Here is a 26,826-nt window from a genome sequence, read left to right on the forward strand (position 1 = left end):
GTGGCTATGATCTCAAATTATCTGGGAGAGGACACGAGAAAGAAATATATGTACAAATAAAATAAAACCTTTGTGGCTAGGCTCCAAAATCCATAAACCTGAACAAAGTAATTTTGTGTGATACATTTTCTAATATATAAAGGACAGGGGCGCCTGGGTGGCTGAGTCATTTAAGCCTTCGGCTTGGGTCATGATCTCAGGGTCCCAGGACCTTATGGATCAGGAAGTGGGTCTGCTTTCCTTGTCCCCAAACAGGGTATGGGGCACATACTAGGTTGTAAAGGTATATCGATTGCCTAAATATATGAATAGACTGAAATAAGAAGCTCACTTGAGGCTTGATGAAGGAATAGGTTTTTAAATGTTTCAGATATTTACATAACCTGCAAGTTCGATCTGCATTTTCAAGATATTGATTCTACTGCCTCTTGCTTTCTTGCCTACTATAATAGTCTGAATGTTTGTGTCCCCCTAAAATTCATATGTTGAAATCTTAACCCCTAACGTGATGGTTTTAGAAGGTAAGGCCTTTGGGAGGCAATTGGGTCATAAGGGTAGAGTCCTCAGGAACAAAATTAGTGCCCTTATAAAAGGGATCCTAGAGAACTCTCTTTCCCTCTTCCCACAATGTGAGGACACAGCAAGAATAGCCATCTATGAATCGGGAATCAAGTTCTCACCAGAAACCAGATCGCTGGTATGTTGATCTTGAACTTCCTAGCCTCCTGACCTATGTGAGAAATAAATGTCTGCTGTTTAAGTCTATGGGAATTTGTTATAGTAGCCTGAACTGGTTCAGACACCTGCTTTAGGTTTACTGTCTTCCTCAGTATGTGAGAGAAATTGGTGTTTGTGTAGGAAGAAATCAGATATGAAGAATGGAGCTATTTATTTCAAGCAAGTAAAGATCTAGTTTTCTGAAATGAAAAAACAAAAAAACATGAGAAGAGATACAAATTGCTGATTGGTATTGACAGCTCAAAAAAGGAAAGTGGTAAGACAAAGTACCAGGTGGCAAAAGTTGAATTAAATGTAGCTTTTCTTGTTTTATCCTTTGTTCTTTTTGGTAAATGGGCATGAGTGCTTCTATACCAACTTGATACTACAAAGGCCAGGTATACACAAAAAGCAAAACAATTTTCTTACTGCTGCAATACTGTTCTTGCTTTAGCAGCACATATACTAAAAATGCTGCAATACTGATGTGTGTGTGTGTGTTCTGACTTTTAGAAATGATTGTGAGTTGAAATGTGTCAAAACCAGATCGAGACCTTTGTAAAAAAAAAAAAAGCAAACATCTAAAAACCAAATAAACTAGTAAAATTTTTTAAAGATTTAAATAATCAATACTTTCAAATCAATACTTCAAATACAGTATCTGTAGGATCTGCCAATTTATACAGACTGTGTCTGTTTTTGAATTTTAGAAGTGAGAAGAGTTAAAAAAATTGATATTTTTGATATCAATCAAAATTGATTGATAATTGATAATCAATTGATATTATACTATATTATATAGTATATATATATATAGTATATAGTATATATATATATATATACTATATATAGGTATACTATACCTATTGATAATATACTTCATGTGTTAAAATGTTTCTCTACTTGTTCAAAAAAGGACCCAAACAAGAAATCCCAGTTATTCTCTATTACCAAAAACCAAAACAGAAGAAGCTTAGCATTTTCCCATGATTTCAAATATTTATGTTTCCATTTTCTATGTATATAAGAGTATATAAGATATATGTATTTCATTTTTTAAAAAGATTTATTTATTTATTTATTTATTTATTTATTTATTTATTTATTTATTTATTTATGATAGACATACAGAGAGAGAGAGAGAGAGAGAGAGAGAGAGGCAGAGACACAGGAAGAGGGAGAAGCAGGCTCCATGCAGGGAGCCCGATGCAGAACTCCAGGACTCCAGGATCACACCCTGGGCCAAAGGCAGGCGCCAAACCGCTGAGCCACCCAGGGATCCCACGATATTTGTATTTCAAAAGCATGCATGAATTCATTTTAAGAGACATGCACTGGGGTTGATTTTTACTTATAGACAGCACTCTGAAATTATTATTTATAATGGTCTCTTTTTCAAACAAAAGAAATCTCAGAATTCATGAATATATTTTCTTCTATTTAAACATTTTTTTAAAAAAGATTTATTTATTTTAGAGAGCGAGAGCATGAGAGTGCATGCATGTGCATGAGCAGGAGAAAGGGCAGAGGGAGAGGGAAAGAATCTCAAGCAGACTCCCCACTGAGCACAGACCCTAACATGGGGCTCTGTTACAAGACCCTGAGATCAAGACCTGAACCCAAATCAAGAATCTGATGCTTAACCAACTGAGCCACCCAGGTGCTCCAGATTTTCTTCTAAAGAAATATACCAAATCCACCATTCTTTAGGGATGCAACTAAATCAAGGATGTATATTTAAAAACCAAAAAAAAAAAAAAAAAAAAAGGAAAGGCAGATGGTATTTTTATCTGAGCATTTCATAAAAGACACCAGTAAATTAGCAATCCCTAAAGAGAAATGTTGTTTAAGTTCAAGCTTCATTTGCCTGGGTGTCTGCCGGATGCTCACAGCATTGATGAATTGATGATCTGTGTCTACATTCTCTAAAAGAGCAGTAATCCCAAAGGTAATGTATGCCACAGGCTTCCAACACAAAGCACTGACATACCATGATGGTGGCACAGGAACTGAAAGAATTTGAAGACAGGAGGTCAATAGATGAATTGATTCCTCTTACTGGGACTGAGTAATTATCCTTAGGTTCACTGATTACTAACCTAATCCTTTAAGTAATGGTCATAAGTAATGATCACAAGCAAAGGATGTCTTTTTGGGTGATTCCTAGGTCTTTGACTTTCTTGCTTATGATCCAACTAGTCCAGTTAAGAGGCACAAGAGAACAGGGGTGATGAGTGGTTACAGCACCAAGGAAATAGGAAGATGGGAAAGGGGGATGAGAGAAGAGCAAGGATGATGCCAAAGAACCAAGTGACAGCTGTGACAGCGCCCAGGCAGTGGCCACTGTATGCAGACAACATAGCTGCCCAACGAATGTTTGTGGAGCTGAACCTGAAACAAGTCCCCACCCCCAACCCACCCGACACACTCACTCTCCCTGGCCCGACAGACATGCACAAATATTTTAATAGCAAAACCTCGCATCTAGAGATTAAAGGCTTTATAAGAGAGCTGTAAAAAAAATAATAAAAAAAACTTATATTAAGCAAGCATTCTTTTTGCAAGTTGATTAGACGAGGAGCTCAGAAGGGGAGACGTGGGCAATCCCTGTGATTAGTCCTGTGATCTTCATGAGTAACCGTCTTCCCTCTCCCACGTAGCCCGGCACGCTGCACTAATGTTCCTGGGCCTTGTTCTTTTCAACATCCCCTCCCCCTTGAAGATTTATAAAAAGCCTTGTTCTCACTGTTTCCTTACACTACCCTGAATAGGACTTATCGTATTCTTTTACTTCAAAGCATCCCAAGAGGGTGATCAGACAAATAAAAACTGGTTTTGAAATCTGTATCTTCGTTGAGTCGGTGCTACAGATAGACTCTAATACATGTACACATCAGTCTATTCAGACAGACTTGCACCTGTATGAGATAAGTTACACATGTTTAAATGTTAGAAACATGTCAAACATGTCTTCTCGGCCATACATATAATATTGTTAGCTAAACAATATAATTCTTTCTAACCAAATAACCACTGTGAAATACCTGATTCACTTTACACCCGACAGCTGGGGCTGAAGCTTGTATTCCCAGCCAGAGCTGAACAGAAGCACAATAGGAAAGGCAGAAACAGCTGCAAACTCTTGAGAGAAAACATTTGCAAAGCAACTTTGACTTTAGGCTTCAGGGTAGGAAGGAAGTAAAAACCATTTTTCTGTTCCTTTTCATGTATGGCAGCTGTCTTTGGAAAAAAATTATGTCCATTCTATTTTATAACAGAAACTTCACAGTATTCTTAAAACATGAGTTGTAGGAACTTAGGTCTGGCCACAGATTTAGCACTTTAATGCATCAAAACATTTGTAGAGCTTGGGAGTACGGCTCAGCCAACTGAAGCTAGAAGGTCCCGAGGTCTCTGCTGCACGCCTGACTGACTCCTCCCCCAACATTATTTGCTGTAAACAAACTGGATTTCAGGGATGTTGATTTTTTGAGCCTTTAAGGGCTTTGGGTTTATTTACATAAAATTTAAGGGAATGGAATTCTCTTGGACAAATGTCAGAGAAATGGGTCCTATGCGGGTCTCAATAGCCCTTTATGTGTCTTTTGTCTTCTGCAGCCTTGATATCAGGTACATGTTTTTTATCGCCCATACTAAAATTTTAGTGCCTTAAAGACAGGTTTTGTGTCACTGCTTCCTTTGCTTTACTTACTTGCCTAGTAGAGCAAAGTTAGTAAGTTCCCAATATTTATCTGATGAATTAGAAACCAAGTGGTTAAAAAAAAATCAGTGATATCAGAACTTTGCATAAAATAAATATCTACTTACTTATTTTCATCTTTAATGTTTTGGACACACACATAATGGGCATAAAACAGCTTTTTTTATGAAAATTCTGGGAGACAAGAATAAAGTACTCGTCACAGCATTTCTGTTATGACGAGACTGATGCATGACATGCCACTTAGGTGGTTGGTTCTGTCACAGAGCAGAATTTACTCAGCTAGCGGAGCAATCTATCTAAAAATGGGATTTTATTACAACTTTAGAATCTGGAAATTGGCCAGGAACCTTTTGATGTAACAAAAAAAAAAAAAGTAAGACCTAAAGTGACTATAGAAAGCTTATTAATATGAAACTGGACGGATGAGGTAATAAACAAACAATCTAGAAAAAAAGAAAAGCAAAAATAAAGATAAAAAGTCAACATGGTGAACGCATTAGGAACTCAACAGATGCCAGATTCTCTCATGCTCGTTCAGATTTTTTGGAATTCTATAGAATAATATCAATGTTAATTAAAAACACATTTAAAACACCACCACATATTTTACAAGGATAATAGATACGGCCATATTTCAAATACTTTAGAGTGCAAGTGTATGTAGGAGGGGACTGGGCATCCAGTCTTCAGATTTTAAGAAGTTAAGACAGAACTGAATGGTTTGAGGTGGGTAAATAAGAACACTGGGCTGGGAGAGAGGGGGGAGGGGGGGAAAGTACAGTAATTTGAAGCAATGGGAGGAGGGGAGTCCAAATGTGGGAACATTTAGATAGAAGGATCTATGTGATTAGTTTTGAGCTAGGAAGGTTTTATTTACCTGTTTTATGACTTTGAAAAAATTTCACCATGCCCAGCTAGTACAAGGAGAACATGATTTAAAATACAGCGATGAAAAAAATAAAAAAATAAAAAAAAATACAGCGATGACCAATATCCATACTACTATAAAGACAGTGGTAATTTTAAAAATCATATCTTATAAAAGAATATAGATAGAGGATGTACAAAAGGGCAAGTCATAGGAAAACATCATTGTCCTCAATTGGTTTACTAGGGGCCATTGGCTGACTGGGATATTAATTAGATCAGACAATTATGAAATAAACATCTCTCTTTAGGAGAAATTTCTAGTATTTGTAGAAAGTGAACATTTCTGTAGATGCCGCGGTCATTGTGCATTAATCAAGAACCTAACGATGGGGATCCCTGGGTGGCGCAGCGGTTTGGCGCCTGCCTTTGGCCCAGGGCGCGATCCTGGAGACCAGGATCGAATCCCACATCAGGCTCCCGGTGCATGGAGCCTGCTTCTCCCTCTGCCTATGTCTCTGCCTCTCTCTCTCTCTCTCTCTGTGACTATCATAAATAAATAAAAAAAATTAAAAAAAAAAAAATTAAAAAAAAAAAAAAAAAAAAAAAGAACCTAACGATGACCTCGCGTTGAAAGCACTACCCAAAAGCAAACAAACGGATTCAACATAAGAGCATTTTAATTTCTGCAAAGTGCTGTGATTCTTGTATCTAGGAAACACGCTAACTGCAAGTCTGAAATGTGAATTTTTATTGTATGCAAATATGTTGCTATCCATTAAAAGCATTTCTTAATAAAATCTAGATATCCCCCCCCTCCTCCATCCAGTATTTGGACTTCTTTGTGTCTGACCCCATTTTTGCAGAATCAGGAGAGCTGGAGTTACAATGGGATCTTGATGATAACGTCCTTTCCTAACTCCTGCCAATACTTCTCAATGATGTGAATGTTTCTTCTCATGGAGACACACGGTTCACACAATAGCTCTCCTTTCATCCGAAGCTTCCCTTGAAATAGGAAAACATCGCCTGGAAGTGCTTTAATTGTTTCATTTTATTCCAATCATGTGATAGAAATCATGAATGGAAAAAACAACAACAACAACAACAAACAAAATCCCAAACCATTCTGGGCAAGGAAATTAAAGCAACCACATTGAAACCGAAAGCTTCAAGAACTTAACAAAAATCAGCCATGCCCTTCATTAATGAGTGGCCTGGGCTTCATTGTTTTGCTTTCCAGTCTGGGTCTTTTTTGCTGCGATTCTCACTTTACAATATTTGCAAATACCTTACTGTCGAGGCAAAAACAGACTAACTGCATGCCACCAGGTGACATAGACACAGCCACTCATAGAAAGCATTTACCTGCATGAAGCGACCCTCGGACGTCCCAAGATTAGCAATGGTGAGGTCTCCTTTGATGAAGGTGGATATAGACGTTAAGAGGACTTGGTTGAACTGGCCCATGAATAAGTCAACGCGCTGCAAAGCTGTAGTGAACTCCGTTCGATATTCATCATTGCGCGCTTCACAGCCCGATGAATTTCTCAAAAGTGTCTGGAATAAAATATGGTCACAGAATTCATGTGAGTCCAGATGCGAGCAAGCTCGCTAAGAAACTTTTCAGTGTGTCTTTTCAGAGCTCAGAGGAAAATGGCAAGTACAACCATGCAAATAAACTAGGAGCCCCAGAAAGGCAGAAATTTCTCTAGGGACCTACACGGCTTCAGGACCGAGAGGTGCTACTCGTGTGTCTAGATTTTTAGCTGCAGTAGGCCTCGCTATCGCAGCACGCCCTGGGGTTGGATGGGTGCATACATAGCAGTGGGACTCGGTGGTGCTAGTAAAAGAGAAACAAAACCATACATGTCTCAGCCCTGGGCAGAAAGGTAATGCTTCCAGCAGTCAAGTCCAGAAAGATGGATGTCAACTGGAATAGTAAGTGTTAGGGTCACGCGTAATACGTTATATTTTACAATGTGCTCCCTTGTGCATTTGCGGGCAGTGAGGCGGTAGGGGGTGGTGGCTGAGAGACAAGCCACAGGTGGGCAGCACGGCACGCACCCCACTCAGGTTCCTGCGTCAGAGCCCAGTCTCTCGCGGGTATTTACCTTACATAGTCCCTATAACCTCTGTGTGTTGGTAAAATTTAGGTTATCCGTTTCACAAGTAAAGTAGAGAGAGTATAGCAACGTGCCTACCTTGCAGAGCTGTGGTCAAGGCTAAATGGGCTAATTTAGAGATTTCTCCTACCATAGAACCCAGTGCCTAAGAAGAATACCACCCCAGTATTTGTCACCATTAAGGGGAAAGGCTCAAAAAAGACTGTCAAAGCTGTGCATCAAATGCCGCAGGTACCAATTTACAAAAAATACCTGATTGATTACCACTCAATCAGGTATTTCTCCTTTAGGTTCAGCTTCAGAGTTTTAAAAATATTGTTCAGTAATCTATGTCAGTTAAGCACTGTGGGCCCTCCCTCCACCTTGACACCTCCGTGTCCTGGTTTTCCTTCCACTTCTCAAATTGCCACCTTTAGCCCTTGTGTGGGACCACCCACGCCTGGCCACGGGTGTCGGGGCTTCTCAGGGCTCCATCCCAGGGCGGCTCCTCTCCGCCCTCTTCACGCTCCCCCAGACAAGCTGCCTCTCCTGTGGGGTCTGCTGCCATTTAGGGGACACATACGTTGGTACCAACCCCTCCCCTCTCCTCCGAGGTGACTGTGCAATCCCCACCCGACGTCTCCAAGACCTCAGGTTCGACGGGACCAAAGTAGAAGCCACGGCCTTCCCTCCTGCCTGAGCGGACGATGCAGTGAGTGGCTCTACCATTCCTCTGGAAGCCCAAGCCATCGATCTAGGTGCCATCCTTGATTCCTCTCCATGCACAGACCATCACTAATTTCTATCATTTGTACTTCCTAAACGTCTCCGGGACCCACCCAGTTCTCTCATCTCCACATTCTGACCCCCATCCAAGCCACCTCTTCTCATTCCTGAACTACTACACTGGCTTCCAAATTAGATCTGCCACATTTGATCTCATTCGTTCTCTACAGTGCAGCCGGATTTTCTTTTTTCCTAAAACACAAATCTCATCATGTCACTCTGTTTACGACATGCGATGTTTTCCTATGGCTCTCAGGATGAAAGACAAAAATTTTTAACTTGGCCTGGGGAGCTTGCATCATCTGGATCCTCCTGAACTTTGCAAATTCGTCCTCACTGTGCCCCTCTTTGTGCTCTGTGCTCCAGTGAGCGGCTTCTTTCAGTTCTCCCAATATGCCACGTGTCCTCCCATTATAGGGCCTTTGCACATGCTGTTCCTGGAGTGATCCCTCCACCTTCATTCACCTTATTGACTGCTATGTCTCCTTCAGATCTTAGGGTGTCATCGTTTCCTTAGGAGGCCTAGTCTGACCTTAACATCTAGGTCAAGTGCTTCTATTATTGCTGCATAATACATTTTACCTGTGTCATAACTCTGAGAGCTGCAACTACTATTTGCTTGTGGATTACATGATTGATTCTTGCCACCAGAGACCCTGCTTGTTTACTGCAGGGTGAAACATCACACAGTAGGTGAAATATCGCACATAGATCTTTAATAAATATTAATTGAGTGAATGAACGAGTAAGTGAATCAGTTATGGGTAGATGGGAGATGACTGTGAAAATATAAACTAATATTACTAAGCTTTTTTTTTTTCTCCTGGAGTTGATATAGTTACGAGTTTATAAGAAACAAATAATAGAGCGTCTGGCTCCTGACTGTACTTATAAGACATCTGGAAATTGGTAAATTTGGGGCAGATAACAGGAGGCGGGAGGATATAACAAGGAACTATCTTCAACTTGGAAGAGAAACAGTTTATTTTTACATAGTTTTGTATGTAGTTTCAAGCTAAGGAAAATAATTTGAAGGTTAGGAATTCTCTATTATCATCCTATTGTATTTATAATAATCAGAAAGCTGCCATAGTGTATTTAGGACGGATTTAGTGTCGAAGAACAAAGTGAAATAAAAAATTTAGTTGTCAAAAAAAAAAATTTAGTTGTCCTTATGTAAAACAGCCTTTCTCCTTAATGTCAAAATTCTGTCACATGGAATACAGAGTTCATCTGCGACTCTTATCGTTAAAAAATAATCTACAATGGTCTTTTATTATAGCAACAAATATTTATTTCTTCATTATAAGTGGCAATAGATTAACAAACAGTTTCAGAGATGCTAAACCTACTGACTCTTGTAATTAATGAAATGTTCTGGTTCTAGACATTTATTTTGATATATTAATGAGTGCTATTGCACTATTTAATTAGAAGCTTGTCTTCACAGAAGTGCTATGGATTGCTCTGAGGAGTAGCAGATAACTGAAAGGTACCAGCAATTCAATAGTAACCAATTAATTGGTAATTAAGTTTCCATCGGTGATCAATCATCCATTTTGCAGAGACAGCCACAGGAAGCTGTTTCAAGAGGCAAAGACCAGCTTTAAACCAAAGACCATCTCAAGGATTCCATTTCAGAGCTGATCGCTCTTCAGGGTCAGCACTGTCATTTTGTTCCTTTTTCTTGCTTATTTTACTTTTTTTCTATGTCTAGATGGCACCTTGGGAACTTAAAGCCCAAAATGTGACCTTGCAGAAGTAAAATGGATTCACTGGAACATCGAAAAAATTTGCTGCATGTGGGATAGAGTCACAGATTGTTAACTAGAAGCAGCCACAAGAGGCCAGAAATGGTCTCTCTCGTTCATCTTTTTTTCATCCTGTGCTGTATTTTGCTTAGCACACAGTAGGCATTTAATAACAGCTTCCTTAAGACTACTACATCTGTAAGGTACCCCGAGGTAAGCCCATCTGCCTACCCAGCTTGCTTCCTTGTCTGCTTGGCTGAACTGGGCCAGCAAGAGATTGGAGGTGAGATGGATCTTCCAGTGCCTGCGAACCTACAAGAACTCCTCCATCTGTTTCAAATGGAGAGAAAGTAACACAACCCAACTTCAGCCGTGTGTGTCTTCACATGTAAGGCAGCAATGTAGAACTCTGCACCGGCTCAATCAATATTTATGTATTTTCATGCATATATTTTTTAAAGATTTTATTTATTTATTCATGACACACAGAGAGGCAGAGACACAGGCAGAGGGAGAAGCAGGCTCCCTGCAGAGAGCCAGACGTGGGACTCCATCCAGGGTCTCCAGGATCACACTCTGGGCTGAAGGGGGTGCTAAACCGCTGAGCCACCCAAGCACCCCATATTCATGCATATTTATACTTTCTTCTCCTTTAGGAAGTAGTAGGGTCTCTAAATGGTACCTCCTCAAGGATTGATTGGATTATGTCTCTATTTCTCCCCAAAACAAATTCCTAAGTATAAAATCATCGCACAATGCTGGAATAGGACCTACAGAACTCCTCGATCTTGAAAAATTGTACAATTTTGAGCTAAAAAACAAACATGTCAGGTCCAAGTGGCATTCAAATTTTCAAAGCCAGGGGATCCCAACCTTTTCCTTTTTCGTTTTCTCCATAGCTGAGACCTGCAGGAGAAGGGTGAGGGCCACAGTTTCGAGGAGAAAGGAATATTCCACTATTCAGTGCAGGAGAGGGGACTACTTCTTGTCTCTTCCTGCTGAGAATCTTGATAAACTCAGTGACTGGGGTCAGGGTGGCAGGCACTAGCTAGAGTCCCAAGTGGTCTCTGAGCTTCAGTAGTGGAATTTTAACCATCAGGGAGCCTCGGTCGAAGCTGTTGGCACTGCAAGGGTAAAGCACGGTGTAAACATGACTAAATCTCAGTCTGATTCACTACTTCCCTTAAAGATAATGAGCAAACGTGCTTGCTGCTCACTTGTGCAGGGAAGATGGGTGGTTCCTCACCACCTGACACACAGTTCCTGGGTGCGGCATTTGGAGTGGGACTGGGTCCAGATGGAACCACCACCACAGACCTGCTGCCAGGGGTGTCCTGGCCATTCGTGCTTCCCTCGGACCCAGAAGGGCTTGTGCTTTGGGGTAAACTGAGCATAGCTGGCGGAAGGCAGTTTCCTGGTAATATAGCTGCTTTGGGGGCACCAAGGAGGAGTTTGCAAAGAAAGCTTCACCCCAGCAAGCATTAGCTGGTGAGTCAGACTAACACCTTCTTTTCGGGAACAAAGTGAGGAAGAAGGAAGAAAAGAAGGGAGGGAGGAAATCAGTCTTCACCCTGCACCTACACCGTGCCAGGCACCGAGTTGGGCCTTGTCACGTGCGAGCAGACTCACAGCCCTGTAAGGTTTTCAGTTTTCGGGAGGAGGAGACTCCGAGCAGCCAAGGGTGCAGCCACTGCGGCTGATTCACACTGGAACTGGCATCAGAACTGCAGCAGTCATTAGAATTCGGTTCTATCTGATTCTCAAAGCTCATGAATTTCTTCTGCTACTGTTTACTATTCTGGGCAAAGTTCCAAGAATTGCACAATTACAATAATGGAAAGGGCCTCAGAGACCATCTTACCCCAGCCCCTCATTTTAAGCATGAGAAATTCAAAGTCAGGGAAATTGTAACTCTCAGGGAGTTGGAATTAGTCAACAAAAGTTATCAATTAGCATGTAAAAAACCCACAGCCCTTCAAAGTAGGACGCATAGACTCACCCACCCCTGGTTGCTTTTCTGAGAGAAAGGCTGGACTTAATCACTGTTTTCTGGAAAACAACAGAAAGAGGACCACTAGCATTCTGGCCTGTTCTAATCAGCTCGGCTCTTAAATCTTCCTCTCTGTTGCGGATTTTGGTTTACGAACATTACCATGTTTCTATCCAGGTAATTCTAAAATGTCGGCCATCACCAGCTCTTCTCTCTTGAGCATTTCCCATATCCAACTAGTTACTCAGTTCCTCTGAAATCTGGCTACAGTCCTCCAGCCATACATACCTGCACCCCTGCCCCAGGCTAGGTGTTACCTCACTGGCCCACCTGTCTCCCATGGCATCTGCCTTGAAGCAGTTATGAGTTGTCACTCCCTTCTCAAAACCTTTAGTTGCTTCCCAAAGGCCTGTAGGAAAAGTCCAAATTCCTTAATATGACACCCAAACCTACCTCAATTTGTTTTTAAGTCTTTTTTCTATTAAGATGAAAGGTCAAGTGACCATCCAGGACACCAAATGAATCACGAGTGGCAATGCTGACAGGAGACCCTTCCCATTCTTGGATCCTTGCATTTGCTTTGGCAGCTGATGCCCCAGCTCCTGCTTAGTGACACCCACCCCTTGGTCATGTAAATCTGAAGCCTGGCTCTTTTCTAAAGTCTCTCCTTATAAGGTCTGTTGAAGGACAGAAGTAATATGTTTTATTGAGTTGGGAGAGGGGAGATAGTGGCAAAGAATGAGGTGGACAGTAGAAGGGTACAGAGAGATACCATCTAGCTTGCGATATTGGAGTCAGGAGGGAAAAAAATAGGAAAAAAAATCGCTCAATACAATATATTGTTTAGGCATATACACATGTATAATACAACTAAAGGCAAGGAAAAGACAATTCACAATCATTGTTTACACACTATTTCTGGGAGGGAGAGGGATATGACTGGGGTGGGAGATGGGGGACTTAAAGGCTTTGGCAATATTTTTTTTAAGCCGGACGGTAGAGAACTCAGCATTTGTTTTATTGCTCTCATACACGCGCGCACACACACACAGTACGTGATTCTTCTGTATATATGAACGTATTATAGCAAAAATAAATTTTAAAAGAAACCAGTGAACAAATGGGAAGTGAAAAAGTAAAAAGAGCCTGTTAAGAACTTTCTGCACCTCAATTTCTTGACATCCTAAGCAGGTCTGAAACATTCTCATTTTTTTTTTTTTTCCAGCTCACAGGAGCTCACAGTAATAATGTTAAATATTATCCACATAGTGGGTTATGGTTTTCCAAGCACATTACCTCATTTGATCCTTTAAATAAGTCTGTGAATTGGATTTGCTATAATCATCATATTTCTACAGATGAAGAAACTAAAGTTCACAGAGTCGTCGGTAAATACGGAGCTTGAATCCTAGTTGCTGATTTAAAATCCTATGTTCCTTTAACTGCGTCACATTCCTTACTTATAGGCTCCTACAATAGTTCTGAGACAACCCCACATTCCAGGGATGGTCTAAGGACATAGTGGAAAAGAACGAGCATGCCTACAGCTCAGGACTGGCTCTACCTACTGGGATTTGATGAGTCACATGACCTTAGGTGATTCATTTGGTCTCTCTGGTTCTGAGTTTTATTTTACTTATATAACCAACATTTGTGTAGTGTTTGCAATGTGTCAGACACTGTCCTAAGCACTTTACAAATATTGATTTACTGAATAATCCTCATAAGAATTCTGGGAGGAAACTGAGGCACTGCGTGGTCACATGACCAGCAGCAGGGCAAGGACTAAACCTGGGTCATCACAGAGCATCACGGTCTTCACCCCCCCACCCCTCCATTCTCCCAGGCTTGACTGTAAAGGAAGCGGTTGAGTGAACTGGTCTCAAAGTTCTCTTTTGGTTCTACGTGCTGCTGGGCTGCGAATGGCTCTCCAGTGCTTCCCCTGGCCTTGGAATTAGCAAACTCCATCAGCCCGCTGCTCTAACAAATGAATGCTCGGGATGTTTAAGATGTCAAGAGTAAACAGTCACTGTCCCCCAGTCACCTCAGGCTACTCCAAAGCACAAACAGATTCTGGATGCACATGCCTGTTCTTTAAGAAGTTTTAGAATGCATTTAATTGTTCAAGGTTTATCCTTTTTCAAAATAATTATATGGGGGCCTCAAGGTGGCTCAGTCAGTTAAGCATCAAGACTCTTGATTTCTGCTCAGGTGGTGATCTCAAGATTGTGAGATGGAGCCTTGCCTTGAGCTCTGTGCTCAGCGGGGAGTCTGCTTAAGATTCTCTCTCTCTGCTCCTCCCCCTGCACCTCGCCAACCTTGCACACACACACTCTCTCTTTCTCCAAAAAAAAAAAAAAAAAAGATAATGATAGTTCTTCTATGAAGCCCACTCTGAGAACCAATGGTAAACACCCAGTTCTGCTTTTTTTTTTTAAGATTTTATTTATTATGAGAGAGAGAGAGAGAGAGAATGAGAGAGAGAGAGGCAGAGACACAGGCAGAGAGAGAAGCAGGCTCCATGCAGGGAGCCCGACGTGGGACTCGATCTTGGGTCTCCAGGATCAGGCCCTGGGCTGAAGTAGGCACTAAATTGCTGAGCCACCGGGGCTGCCCCCCCAGTTCTGCTTTTTAAAAAACTTGTTACAAACTTGTTTCCTTAACTCAAGGGCTTATATACTGTCATAGGGCTAAATAATAGGAATTACCCTACAATTTGTAAGCCATGAAACAATAATTTAGTCTGTCTTTTCCTTCTCATGAGTACTTACCAGATTTTTTTTTAATCGGACTCAGACATATGCTTTTTTTATAAAAGGCAAATTGAGGTGCTATATACCTCGCTGTATTTGATTCAAACTGTTTTCCCTAATTAACATTATGATGCATGCAGTGAATATGCAATTGCATTTAATTCAGTATAATTAAGGATGTGATATATTTAAAATAGTGATTCCTTTAATTGATCTACAGGACAGATTTAGCTCACCTATAGATAATTTAAATCAGTCTTTTTTTTTTTCTTTTAAAGATTTTATGTATTCACTTGACACAGAAAGAAAGAGAGAGAGAGAGAGAGCACAAGCAGGGGAAGCAATAGAAGGAGAGGGAGAAGCAGGCCCTCCGCTGAGCAGGGAGCCCGATGAGGGGCTCAATCCTAGGACCCCGGATCAAGACCTGAGCAGAAGGCAGACACCCACCTGACTGAGCCACTCAGGTGCCCCAATTTAAATCAGTCTTTCAGATAGATTTTTTTTTAAATGTACCATTTTGTAAGATCTTTGCCAGTTCACTCATACTGGCCCTTTTTCCTCCTTGCTTATGACAAAATTAACAGAAGCATTTTAATATAAACTTTATTTATAATCACCCTTTCTACTATTCTATTGAGATGCAGTAATGGTTTCCTGGGGGATACATATTTCAAAACAGATCGTCCCTCCTTGCCTAGAACTTTTTATATATCTGGCCCAGAACTCAACTGCTTTAATTTCAGGAACTGCACATAAGTAACTCTGCTAAGTTTCATTCATGTGCTCTCTAGTGTTTATTCAGTGGCACCAGGAGAGAGGTGCTGTGGAGCTGACGGCAGGCAGAGGCAAGGAACTTTGAACTTCAGGGTCTGGTTATGTTTGTTTCAGACGTTTCTATCCGTCCCTACTCAGATGTCTAAGGTGTCAACGCTGGAGCCGGATTCTCTGTAAAATGCACACGAGCCAGCTCTCTGCCAGAGCAGGCCCTTCTCTTTGGGGTCCTCAATGCAAGGCCAGCCCGTCAGGTTGGTGCGGTCGAGTGCCAAGAACGTGGCTGTGCTGTTTTGTGCTACCAAGACAACTCTGCCTGAGGTTGTGGTCAGCCACAGTTTAAAAGAAAGATGCTTTCTCACTCTGTCTGCTGCCACCAGCTCCCCTTGATAGAGTAATCCTGCCTCCCGACTTCAATAGCCACGGAGTTCATTATAATCAGAGACCTCAAGCAGGGGTGCAGTTAAGGAAGAGCTCATCTGTCTCCAGGAAGGGAGAAAGGGGGTCATCTCTGGCCCCGATCAATTCAGACGGCCCTGAATGTAACACAACCAGGCATCTGGCCAGCTGGCTGTGGGCTCCGCACTAGTGATTCACGGGGTGATGGATGCTGCCTCGTGGGGATGACCTAACTCCACACCCCCAGTGGCATTCTCTCTTCTGAGGACCAGCCCTGTCTCTGCAACTGCCTTTAGGCCAAGTGGGAATGTGCCATTGATGCCATTCAAACTTACTGCTTTCCTTTCCCTCTTCTAGCTTCCTATTTCTTTATGGCATCAATAGCCACCCTTCCCCTTTGGTCTCAACCATTTTTGACTTTTCATTTTCTTTTGTTGTTTATATCCACCTGTCGATTCTTATAAATGTTTCTATTGACCCAAAGGAAATCTCATACTTGGCCTCCTATAATCTAATATCCTTGGTTCCAGAATCTCCTTGTTCAAGTCCACACCTATAACATTTTTGTGGAAGGTTCCCCAAATACCTTCTTCGTTGCATCTGGCGGTAACCATCCCGGCCTAGAAGAGAAGAGCATGGGCTCCGGAGTGGCCCTGACCTTACCAGCTGTGTGAATTTAGGATACTTAGATCTTCAGGCCTCACTTCTTCACTTGTAAAATGGAAAAATGCACATCTATCTAATAGAATTGTTTTAGGTTTAAATAAAATAAATCTAGTGCAAGAAGCAGAAATACAGAAGAGCTAACTAACCATGCAAAGTCCAAAGAACATCACTGATGGGTACATTCCAAAAACACTGGTACAGGTGGTAAATGCTGTAAGATTAGAAAAAAGATAAGATCAGTGTGGGCTTAAATAGTGGAGAAGGCTCATGGCAGAGGCCAAAGCTGACCCAAGTCTTGACAGAAATTGGATGAGGAAAGAGAGAAATACTTGGAGCAGGACGTATTTTATGGATTTATATACACGTGTATACAAATGCATTTATACATAAATGAAATAAAAATACATCCACCATCTGCTCAAGGTATCTCTGGGATTCAAAAGACTCAGAATTCTACGATAGGGGTTCTGGAATTCTAAGTGTTAAAGTGTTTGCTTCTTTATCATCATTTCCTAAGGTGAATCAGATCTGAAACAGACCAAGTCTGTGTGGTTTGGCTTAGCAGCCGTCATACCTCACTTCAATCACAGCCAGGAGTGACAGGGTGATTCATAAAGAAAGTTGTTCCAAGTGAAGCAAATTTTAATGCTTAGTGTATAGAATTTTTCTGCTTTTTTCAATTTAGTTAATCGAAAACAAATTTCAATGTACTTACTCACTGAATTGTAAGAGCTACTCAAAAGACAGCACACCAGTTACTCTGCACTAAGCAATAAAACAGAAGCCGTTCTTTCTGTAGAGTATGAGAGCCATGGTCTGTTTATGTGCCGAACGCTGTCACGCTCAATAGAAAACAGGCTGATGAATGTCTTAGTGGAGAGCCAGGAGAGGTGAAAGATGGATGAAACCAGAGTTCTTCAATTGTGCTCCAGTATATTGTTTAAACCCATGACTGTATCCTAGCCTGCCATGACTGTCATCACCTCTTATCCCTCCTTTCCACCTTACAATTGTGCAGTGAGGCTCCTGACTCATCTTCTTCCCTTGTTCCTGACCAGAACTGTGTATCAGAAACCTCAATCTATGGGCAACCCTCCTCATTGACCAAAGTCCTCAAGGCCCTTAACAAACTCCCTCTAATCTTACTGCATCTACATCAAGGCCAAGCTCATGCTCTGTACGGAGACTGTATTTGGGACCTATGAAGTGATGCCATTGTGGAGTCTAATCCAGTGGCATGGAAAGGGTGGTATTAAAAAGACCTTCACTCTTAACTTCTTTTCCCTAACCCACACATTATTTTCAACTTGAAGTCATAGACTGCTGGTTAGTAGTGAAAAAAAATTATGGATTCCAAAAGCCAAACTTCATGAGAGGGCACCTCTACTGGGACCACCTCTTGGGCAATGTCCACCAGAAAGTGTTGCCTAAAGTTCTTCATACAGACAGTATCACCCACTCAAAGGGAAAGCTCTGTTGAAAGGCTCAAGAAAACTTTAAAGAGCAGAGAAGTTACTCTACCTTTCCACCTTTAATTGCTTTAATTATGTTTTCTCAATCTGGATTAAGTCAAAGCTCTGGAATTCCTGTCTCTTCACCCTACCTATCTTCATTTTTTTTTTCCTCCTCTCATTTTCCTCCTTTGTTTTTTATCCATTTTCATTCCAACCTAGTGGATGATGGAGGGTGTGTGTGTGTGTGTGTGTGTGTGTGTATGTAAGGAATTTTCCAGAATTTCTTCAATGCTAATTTAACTTTTGGAAACTCCCCAATTCTATAGTTTTTAGAGATTTGGGGGAGAAAATGAAAAACTGTTTTATGTAAAATTATTTTTACTAATCAGCATTTTATTACATTGTTTGAAGTAGAAGGCTTTGTCATAACTATGTGCTCACTTGATAAACAGATATTTTATTCAAGATACTTCGTTAGGTACTAAGGATATGGAGATGAAAGTTATAGTCCACCTCTTCAAGGGGCTAATGAGGAAACCAGTGAACATACCACCACAGAGTGTGGTAAGAGATATGGTAGAGAGAAGCAAAGGGTGCTACTGGAGGACTCGGGAAAGGCAACTACCCAGAATGGAGGGTTAGGGGAAAGGTAGAGAAGGCTTCCTGGGGAAGGAAACGCCTGAGTAGAATTGTAAAGAATAGGGAAAAAGTGTTAACCTGACAAAAGGAGTGTTAAAGCAGGGTTGTGAGAGATACTGATGGATTCTGGGAGCTGAAAGAATGATAGGTTGACACATATCTGATAAATGCACAGGTTGATTCAGATTGCACTTAATATTCAAAATATACAAGGAATTCACACAATCAGTAGTAGCAAAGAAAGAGAAAAAACTTTAAAATGGGCAAAGAAACAAATTAGACATTTTTCTAAAGAAAATATACAAACAGCCAACTGGAACATGAAAAGGTGCTTAGCATCACTCCTTGGGGAACTGCGGATCAAAACCACTATGAGATACCACCTCACACCTGTTAGAATGGCTATTATCAAAAAGACAAGAGGGAACAAATGCTGGTGAGGGTGTAAAGGGAATCCTTGCACAGTGTTGGTGGGAATGTAAACTAATAAAGCCAGTAAACATTATGGAGGTTCCTCAAGAAATTAAAAAATAGAATTACCCTATGATTCAGCAATCCCACTTCTGGGTATTTATCCAAAGGGGGAAAAGGGGGAAACAAACCATTATCTCTAAGAGATATCTATACTTCCATGTCAACTGCAGCACTCTTCACAATAGCCAAGACATGGAAACAACCTAAATATCTATCGGTGGACGAATGGAGCAAAAGAGATGTGGTATAGGTCTACTCAGAGTTTAAAAAAAAAAAAAAAAAGGTATCCTGTCATTTGCCACAATATGAATGAACCTGAAGGGCATTATGTTAAGTGAAATAAGACAGAGAAAGATAAATACTGCATGTTATCACTTTAATGTAGATCTAAAAAAAATGTTGTGCTCATAGAAACAGAGAATAGAAAACTGGTTGCCAGGGGCTGGGGCAGTGGGGGGCGGGGGTGGGCAGTAGAAATAGGGAGACATTGGTAAAAGGGTACAAATTCTCAGTTAGAAAAGTCTGAGGACCTAATGTATGACATGGTGACCATAGTCGAATACACTGCATTATATAAATGAAATGTGCAAAGGGAGTTGAAAAGAGTGATAGGCTGAAGGTAGGGTAGGGTGGCAGTAGGGGGCTTGAGCTATCTTGCATGAGCTTAAGAGCCAATTGTGACTATTTCTTCCTAATTCTTGTTCAGGGACTATCTTGGTAGCTTGAAATAGGCTTGGTGGCAGTGTTTACACCACAGAAACCGGCAAGCGCTACAGATCAGGGGCTCCTATTCCCCTTTCCTTAAGAAGTAGACATCTGCCAGCACACTAGTGGGTTTGAAGACCAGGAAATAACAAAGGCCAAAGTAGGAAACTTCTTGAATACATACTAACCGAACGTAGATTTTACTCTGGAACCATTGCGGAGCACTCAAGTTATTTTAAGGGACACGGTAACAGAAATAGGTTTGCTTTCAAGAAAGATTACTTATTCCTGCTGCAGTCTGGATGGGGATGAGGATGGAGCCGGGGGATCTACTTTTATCTTAGGGCATCATTTTCAACCTACTAATAAGACAAATTCTATCTGGAATGATCACATACAATTTTCTGTTTCTCCTTGGTGTATCTGCAGAAGGAGAGGAGAAGTAGAGATTTTTAAGCTTCATGTTGTCTATAAATGAGACTAGGTTTTATTCTGAAAAAGGAGTAGAAGAAGCAGGCCAAATTAGATCATACTAAGGGAGAAGGCTGAAATCGGCTGAAAGATTCTTTGGAAATATTGAATTCCTTGGTTAAATAGGTGTTGTTAGTTGCACCCAAACCAGCAGCTGGAGAAGGTGCTTAGAAAATCTTAAATAAGGCTGGTACACAGAATAAGAATGTCAACTTGGGTTAATGAATGAGAGAGGTTGTGTAAACTATTACTTAATCCCAGTTGAGGGTTTCCTGAACCACTGGGGAACTGGGCTGAGGTTGATAGACAAAAATAAGGTTAAAAGGAAATAGGGCATTAAACAAACAACAGTTCAGTTTAACTTGTGATTTAGCCAGAGTTCAGAGTATAAAATAAAAGCCCTGCTAGTAGCCAGAAAGATAAAATGAAGCAATGATAATATCATTATTAAAATAATTGTCTAGCCATTCACTGGAACAGAGATTTTATTGTATTTCTACAATGAAAATAGAAAATCTGACTATTTCTAGCCAGTCTGTGAATCCCCATCATATAGAGTATTAAATAAGGCAGTGAGAGTTATAACAGCTGGTTCCAAGGGCCCAGAGAATGTAGGAAAAGCTTTAATATCTAAAGCTCACACAAATACTAAATTAATATTTACTTATGAAAATTTAGATGTTTACTTTTCAGATATTTCATAATCTCTCTTTTTTTAAATGAGTTCGTCTGCATTCAACTGGATTGTTATCAAAGGGTCATAAGAAACCCAATTCATATAGTTTACACCATGACTAACCTGGATCCTGAAAAATATGTTTTTTTTTTTTTTAATAGAGCTTTCTTATCAGATGTGGTAAAGTCCTAGTGTTTATTCTTCTGTGATTTTCTGTGAAGTTGTGGCACATTTGCGGCCACATTTGTGGCATAAATGATGAACTTCAAATTTTCAATAATGCTACTATGTCACATACCCCAGGATCACAAAAAGTATTGTTTGCCTAAAAATCTCAAAGTAGTGCTTATGTTTTCTTAGCTTTGGATTCTAAAAAAGTATCTAGTTAGAAAATACCATAATCATACAATTCACCATATTATATATATCTTAAAGCAGGCACATATTTCAGTCTTCTTTGTTACATGTCAAAAACCTGACCTTTAAATGCTAATTATAGATTACACACAATATTGTTAAACTACTGCTTACATATTACTCATCATCTTGCAAATATTGACTACTATTCTTTTATTTATTTTTTGACTGCTATTCTTAATACTAGGCCAGTAACAGAATTGATCTTGTGTTTTGTCTGCCCAATTCTACTTGGAATCAATACCTTTGTTATGACCCTTCAGAAATCAGAGTGTTTAGTTAAGAGTAAGGAAAGCTGCCCTTTTTTTACTGTATCAGCTCTAGATATACCCAACGTACTTGGTATTTTCAAATTAGAAATATTTCTCAATTACTCTAATACATTTACTAGTTCTTGTTTATCATGATGTTGGAGCCGAAAATAAGTTTACGTTAATGAATCATCAAATATATTCTATTATAAATTCCTCTTTAATCATTTAATTCAGTTCCTTAAGTACCAGGATCACCTAATTTGACCTCGTATTTGCCTCTATTACTGCACTTCAGAATATTTCCACAGTCTTGGACCTTCTCATATTGTGGATATATGAAGAAAAATAATCTCACCTCCTTATTATCTTTCCCAAGGTTTTGCATAACCTCCCCACCCCCTCAACCCCAGACACATACTGTACTCTTATAAACAATCTCTTACATTTAAGATTCTGGTTACTTTACTGGAAAATAAATAGTCCTTTGCTGTAATTATAGCCTTCAGGAAGGGGCAAGCCACTGACCTCTCTGACTTGCAGGCACAGGAACGAGCCCTGAAGATTAAATGCCTCCTATTCCCTCAGCTTTTCCCATGTAGACTCCACTTAGTTCTTGGCCAAACAAAGTGAACAAAGTGAGCAAGAAAAAAGTGGAATATTTCTTTCCATTCCAGGCATGTATGTTTTGCACTTGCATTTTAAATCTTCATGGTTTGGAGGGGGGAGGGATGGCAAAAACAGTGCCTTTTAGAACACAGTCATAAAAACACATTTGTAGATTTTATCAAGGGCTTTTATTCAAACACTGCAGCAGTCTAGATGGTCTCTATTTACTGTGTAAATACATAGATTTCTTTTGGAAACACATTTTTGGGGGGTTAAATAAAATCAACACTATTGCCTGTGGTCTGCAAGGCATACACTTAGGTACAAAGAAGCAGATGAACTGCCTACCTTCTAAGACCTTAAATTTACTTGGATGTCTGCATGATTAATTATATATAAATGAACATGATTACAATGAAAGAAAGAGAAAGGCAAAATATCTGCAGCTAGGGATGCCTTAGAACAACATAAAGGCAGCACTAATTAGAGGGCACGCCCCTGTACCTTCAGTAGGCACTCATGACATCCTCGTGAGCCCGGGAGCACTGGACTCTTACTTAGCCCTCTAGGCCACATGATTCACATGAGAAGGAAATGGTCTAAGATGAAGACAGCTGTGCAGAGGACGGTAGATAGATGCAGAAAGATAATATGATTTGGGCCCACCTCAGCAACCACATTCCCTTGAATTCCATAAATTTTTATAATTTTGATAGTTTCAAAGGAGCTTATTTTGTGTGTTCTTGGAATTATCATTCACTTTGTCATTGGACTTACTGGTAACAGGACAATCCCTCCCATCTCCAGAATATACAGGTTCTGATGCATAGGATCAAGTGTTGGCCAAAGAAGAAAGGTGAGGGGGACAAGAAAGAAACAACTGGGCAGCCCCGGTGGTGCAGCGGTTTAGCGCCGCCTGCAGCCCAGGGCGTGATCTTGGAGACCTGGGTTCGAGTCCCACGTCGGGCTCCTTGCATGGAGCCTGCTTCTCCCTCTGCCTGTGTCTTTGCCTCTCTCTCTCTAGTTATGTCTCTATGAATAAATAAATAAAATCTTAAAAAAAAAAGAAAGAAACAACTTGGACAGATACAAGAAATCTCTAGTGTTTCAAAGCTGATTAGGAACGAAGTGACTGGCTAGGAGAGGCAGTGAATAAGTACTACCTACATTATACCCTTAGCTTCTAGAAGTCTATACACATTATCTTCCTCACACTAAGAATTACTTCATGAAAAGTAACTTAATTCACTTAGAAATCAAAGAAAAGGCAAACTTTGAATACATTAACAACTTTTTAAAAAACAGTTAAAAATGTTAAAATCTCCGGGACGGTTCTACCTCTTGTGATATGTTTTTCTAAGTGTAAAATAATATGCACTCATGTCCAGAATCCACTTTAAAAAGCTGGTTAAATGCAGCACCATGTAGTTAAGATCTAGCTTATGAAATAGGTAATAATTATTAGTTTATTAAATACTGGCTATGTAGTTGGCCATGTACTAAGGACATATGGCTTTTTCTAAAATTTTGGGCTTTACGTAGAAGTTAACGGTCACCTCCACACGGTGGTCTTTTGTGACTATGCTATCAAATTAACATATTCCTCCTCACTTGCACTCACAGATATTTCTCTCCCTCACACTATATTTCATAAACTATCATGATGTATTTATTGGTGTGACTGAGTTTTTATCATCATCTCTTTCCCTAGCGTGTTTGCTTCATAAAGACAAGAACCATGCCTATCTCCTTCACCACTATAATACCTAAAGGTCAGACACTCCGTATCTATCGAATTTCTTGTTGAATCTTGGTTGTATGAATAAATCCTTTCCTCTGTTTTTGCTGAAAACCATGGTCACAAGTTTTTGGTCATTTTATGGACTAAAGAAAATGATTAGGCTAACAGAACTTGGCTTAAACTAATAAAATGAAAGAACAAGCAGGTAATGTGGTTAGCTTAAAATAAATGGAAAATATTGCACATTTTATTGTCAAGATAACTCGTAGAGATATCCGTTTTTGCTATTGACTGCCACTGCATTAGTGCTTGTATCTGCTTAGTGCATTAGCACTAAATACTATTGATTCACTCAGCTCGCAGACCAATTTAATCTTTGCATTTTTCCCATATGCTGAGCCCCACCTTACCTATAGTTCAGTTAGTAGACTGGCTGCTAGATGCAAGTGTTAATCAGATTTTAAATTTAAAATGTCATCAGAAAATTTAATATCATACAAATTTACACTTTTCTGGTACACAGATGCTAGCAAGTCATGAATAATCCATATATTTTGAGATGACAACTCAGCAAACTTAATTTTCATAAAATCAGTTTTAGAAAAGAGTGCTTTACAAATCAAAATTGACCTTAATTCACCCCTTTTACCTAAAGCATGATTTGAACTGTCACCTACCATTTTAATGTCCTCTGATTGATGAACATTTTGGCGATTTACCCAAATAAGACAACCAACAACTGAGGCCAGACTTCAGTTGAATTCACAATTTTTATTTTTTGTTTTATAGTTACTATTCATAAGGCATTTCCCCTTATTTGTGAGCATCAAGAATAGTGAAAATAGCCTTTATTTTATATCAGCATGCATTTATAAGACATTTTTCTGTCTTTTGTTGAAAAACCAGAAAGTATTTTTGAAATATAGAGGGGAGAGACACACTTCATCTGCTCTAAGTTAGCTTAGGTCTAGGGTGAAGGCTTTTAAGATAGGAAGTCAACACTGCTCAGCAAGTAATTCATATGCAAATGAACCAGCCCGGAACATTTTAGTCAGAAAAAAAATACATAATTAGCAGACTGGAATGTATCCAGGATCCTAGAATCACTCACCACATTCACTATTATTAAAAACAAAACAAAACAAACAACAACAACAACAAAACACTAAGGGACTTTTAATAACTTCAAGAGTAGCTGAGCCCCTGGTCTCATTACCCTGACAAACGAGGTCTTTTACAGCCCTCCCTGGCTGCTGGAGTTGTGACTTACAGCACATATCTGGGCACTGAGTCATTCTGGACTCCATGTGCCCACTGACTCGGTTTCAGTGCCAATCCATGAATAAGCAACGGCAGTAATTCCTCATGGCTATTCTATCCAAATTCTAACAGATCTTCATTTTTCTTATTAGAGGAGATAAGAATGTGGGGTGGGATGTCCATTGATAAGATAGAAGTCTGAAGTAAGGATTAACACCCAAAATTTGATATATTATTTTGAGTAAAAAAAAATCCATTATTACTCAAGGAGGCTAGCTAATATTCTTATCAAAACGCAGGATCGCATGTGCTTTCGTTTGTTTCCAATCACATAGCAGTATGACAATGAAAATATCATGTATTCGAGCTGTCTCCAAAGTTCTGTTAACACTTCAGCTTTTCAAAAACCAACTTTAAAATTTCTTTTGCATGAACTCCTTATTGTTTGCTACGTTAATTTTACCAAGTGAATCTCCATGTAAAGCCAACTACTTAAATAAAATACAGATGATACCACCTGCTTCAAAAAACATTAAGAAGAATAAAGAATTAATTTAAAATGCACCCATCCCATCATGAATCAGTATAATCCACGGGTAAAGCCTACCTATATTTTTGATGACAGTTTTAGCAGTAACTGTATTTCTTGGCTCTTAGCTTATAAAACTGTCATGCCTTTACTTTTTTATTCTTTCCTATGGTGGACCTGTGAATAAGCTACCGAATGGTTTAAAGAGGGTTAGCAGGAGGAAGAGAAAGGGTAGAAGCCATTAGTGGCTCACTCTCTAACACATTTTCAATACCCACTGGGTGTGCCCAACGATCTCAGAGAGCAGTTACAGAATTCTGGAAAGAAAATAATTTCAAATTCTTTTAAATAAAATAATGCAATATGCTACTTTTCATGGGACTGTAATTCAAATAAGCGACTCCCTGAGCCTGGGTGAGAATAAAGAAGAGTTTATAGGAGGAGAGGAACAAAGTGTCAAATTAACAAATTTCTACTTAGATATATATTTTTAAAAAGTCTATTGAATCCTTATAGCTCAAGGATTTTCTTTCTTGCAAGATTTTGCTTTGGTAGCTATTACATTTGGCATAAGGCCAAGGTATCTAGTGTTTAGAATGAAGAATCCTCAATAACATTTTTCCTATAGGATAACATTCTCTCATTTCAGAGCACAGGAAATAAAAAAACCCTGAAGTCTGACCTCACATTTTTCATCCCTAATACAAAAATACTCTCTTGAGAGTGCTAGATTGTTTAAATAAGACATGCCAAACCAGTATAATTACATGGATGTTATTTGTAACACTGGCTCCACATTCCCTGTTCAAATGGTGTGGTGTGTGGGAGATTACAGATATATGGCCTATAAAGAGTTATAAATCTTTGTTTATTTTATTAAATATTACGAGACATGCCCTGAGGATGACAGATCAATAATGGTCCTTGCGGTTTCCTGATGGAAGGCTGCAATTATTTTCTTCCATTACAACTTAAATATAACCCAATTTTACTCATCTATCATCTTTATAATACTAATAAAGAAACATCACTGTATGTTTATTTTTCTGCCCATTCCTATTATTCCTTGTT

At 39.7% G+C, this 26,826-nt stretch overlaps 1 protein-coding gene across 5 annotated transcripts in view; it reads right to left on the bottom strand.

The window, feature by feature from the left end:
- Positions 1-26,826, bottom strand: part of MET (MET proto-oncogene, receptor tyrosine kinase) — a 126,506-nt gene that overhangs the window by 66,047 nt on the left and 33,633 nt on the right. For all 5 annotated transcript variants that reach the window (XR_013356388.1, XR_013356387.1, XM_077856031.1 and 2 more), the window contains one exon: positions 6,677-6,868. Coding sequence is in view for 3 of the 5 variants with exons in the window: in XM_077856031.1 (XP_077712157.1) it covers positions 6,677-6,868 (192 nt within the window). In the remaining 2 variants the exon portion in view is untranslated. The remainder of the gene's footprint in view (positions 1-6,676; positions 6,869-26,826) is intronic.

Source organism: Canis aureus, chromosome 18 (assembly GCF_053574225.1).
Source record: "Canis aureus isolate CA01 chromosome 18, VMU_Caureus_v.1.0, whole genome shotgun sequence".
In the NCBI taxonomy this organism is placed as follows: Eukaryota; Metazoa; Chordata; class Mammalia; order Carnivora; family Canidae; genus Canis; species Canis aureus.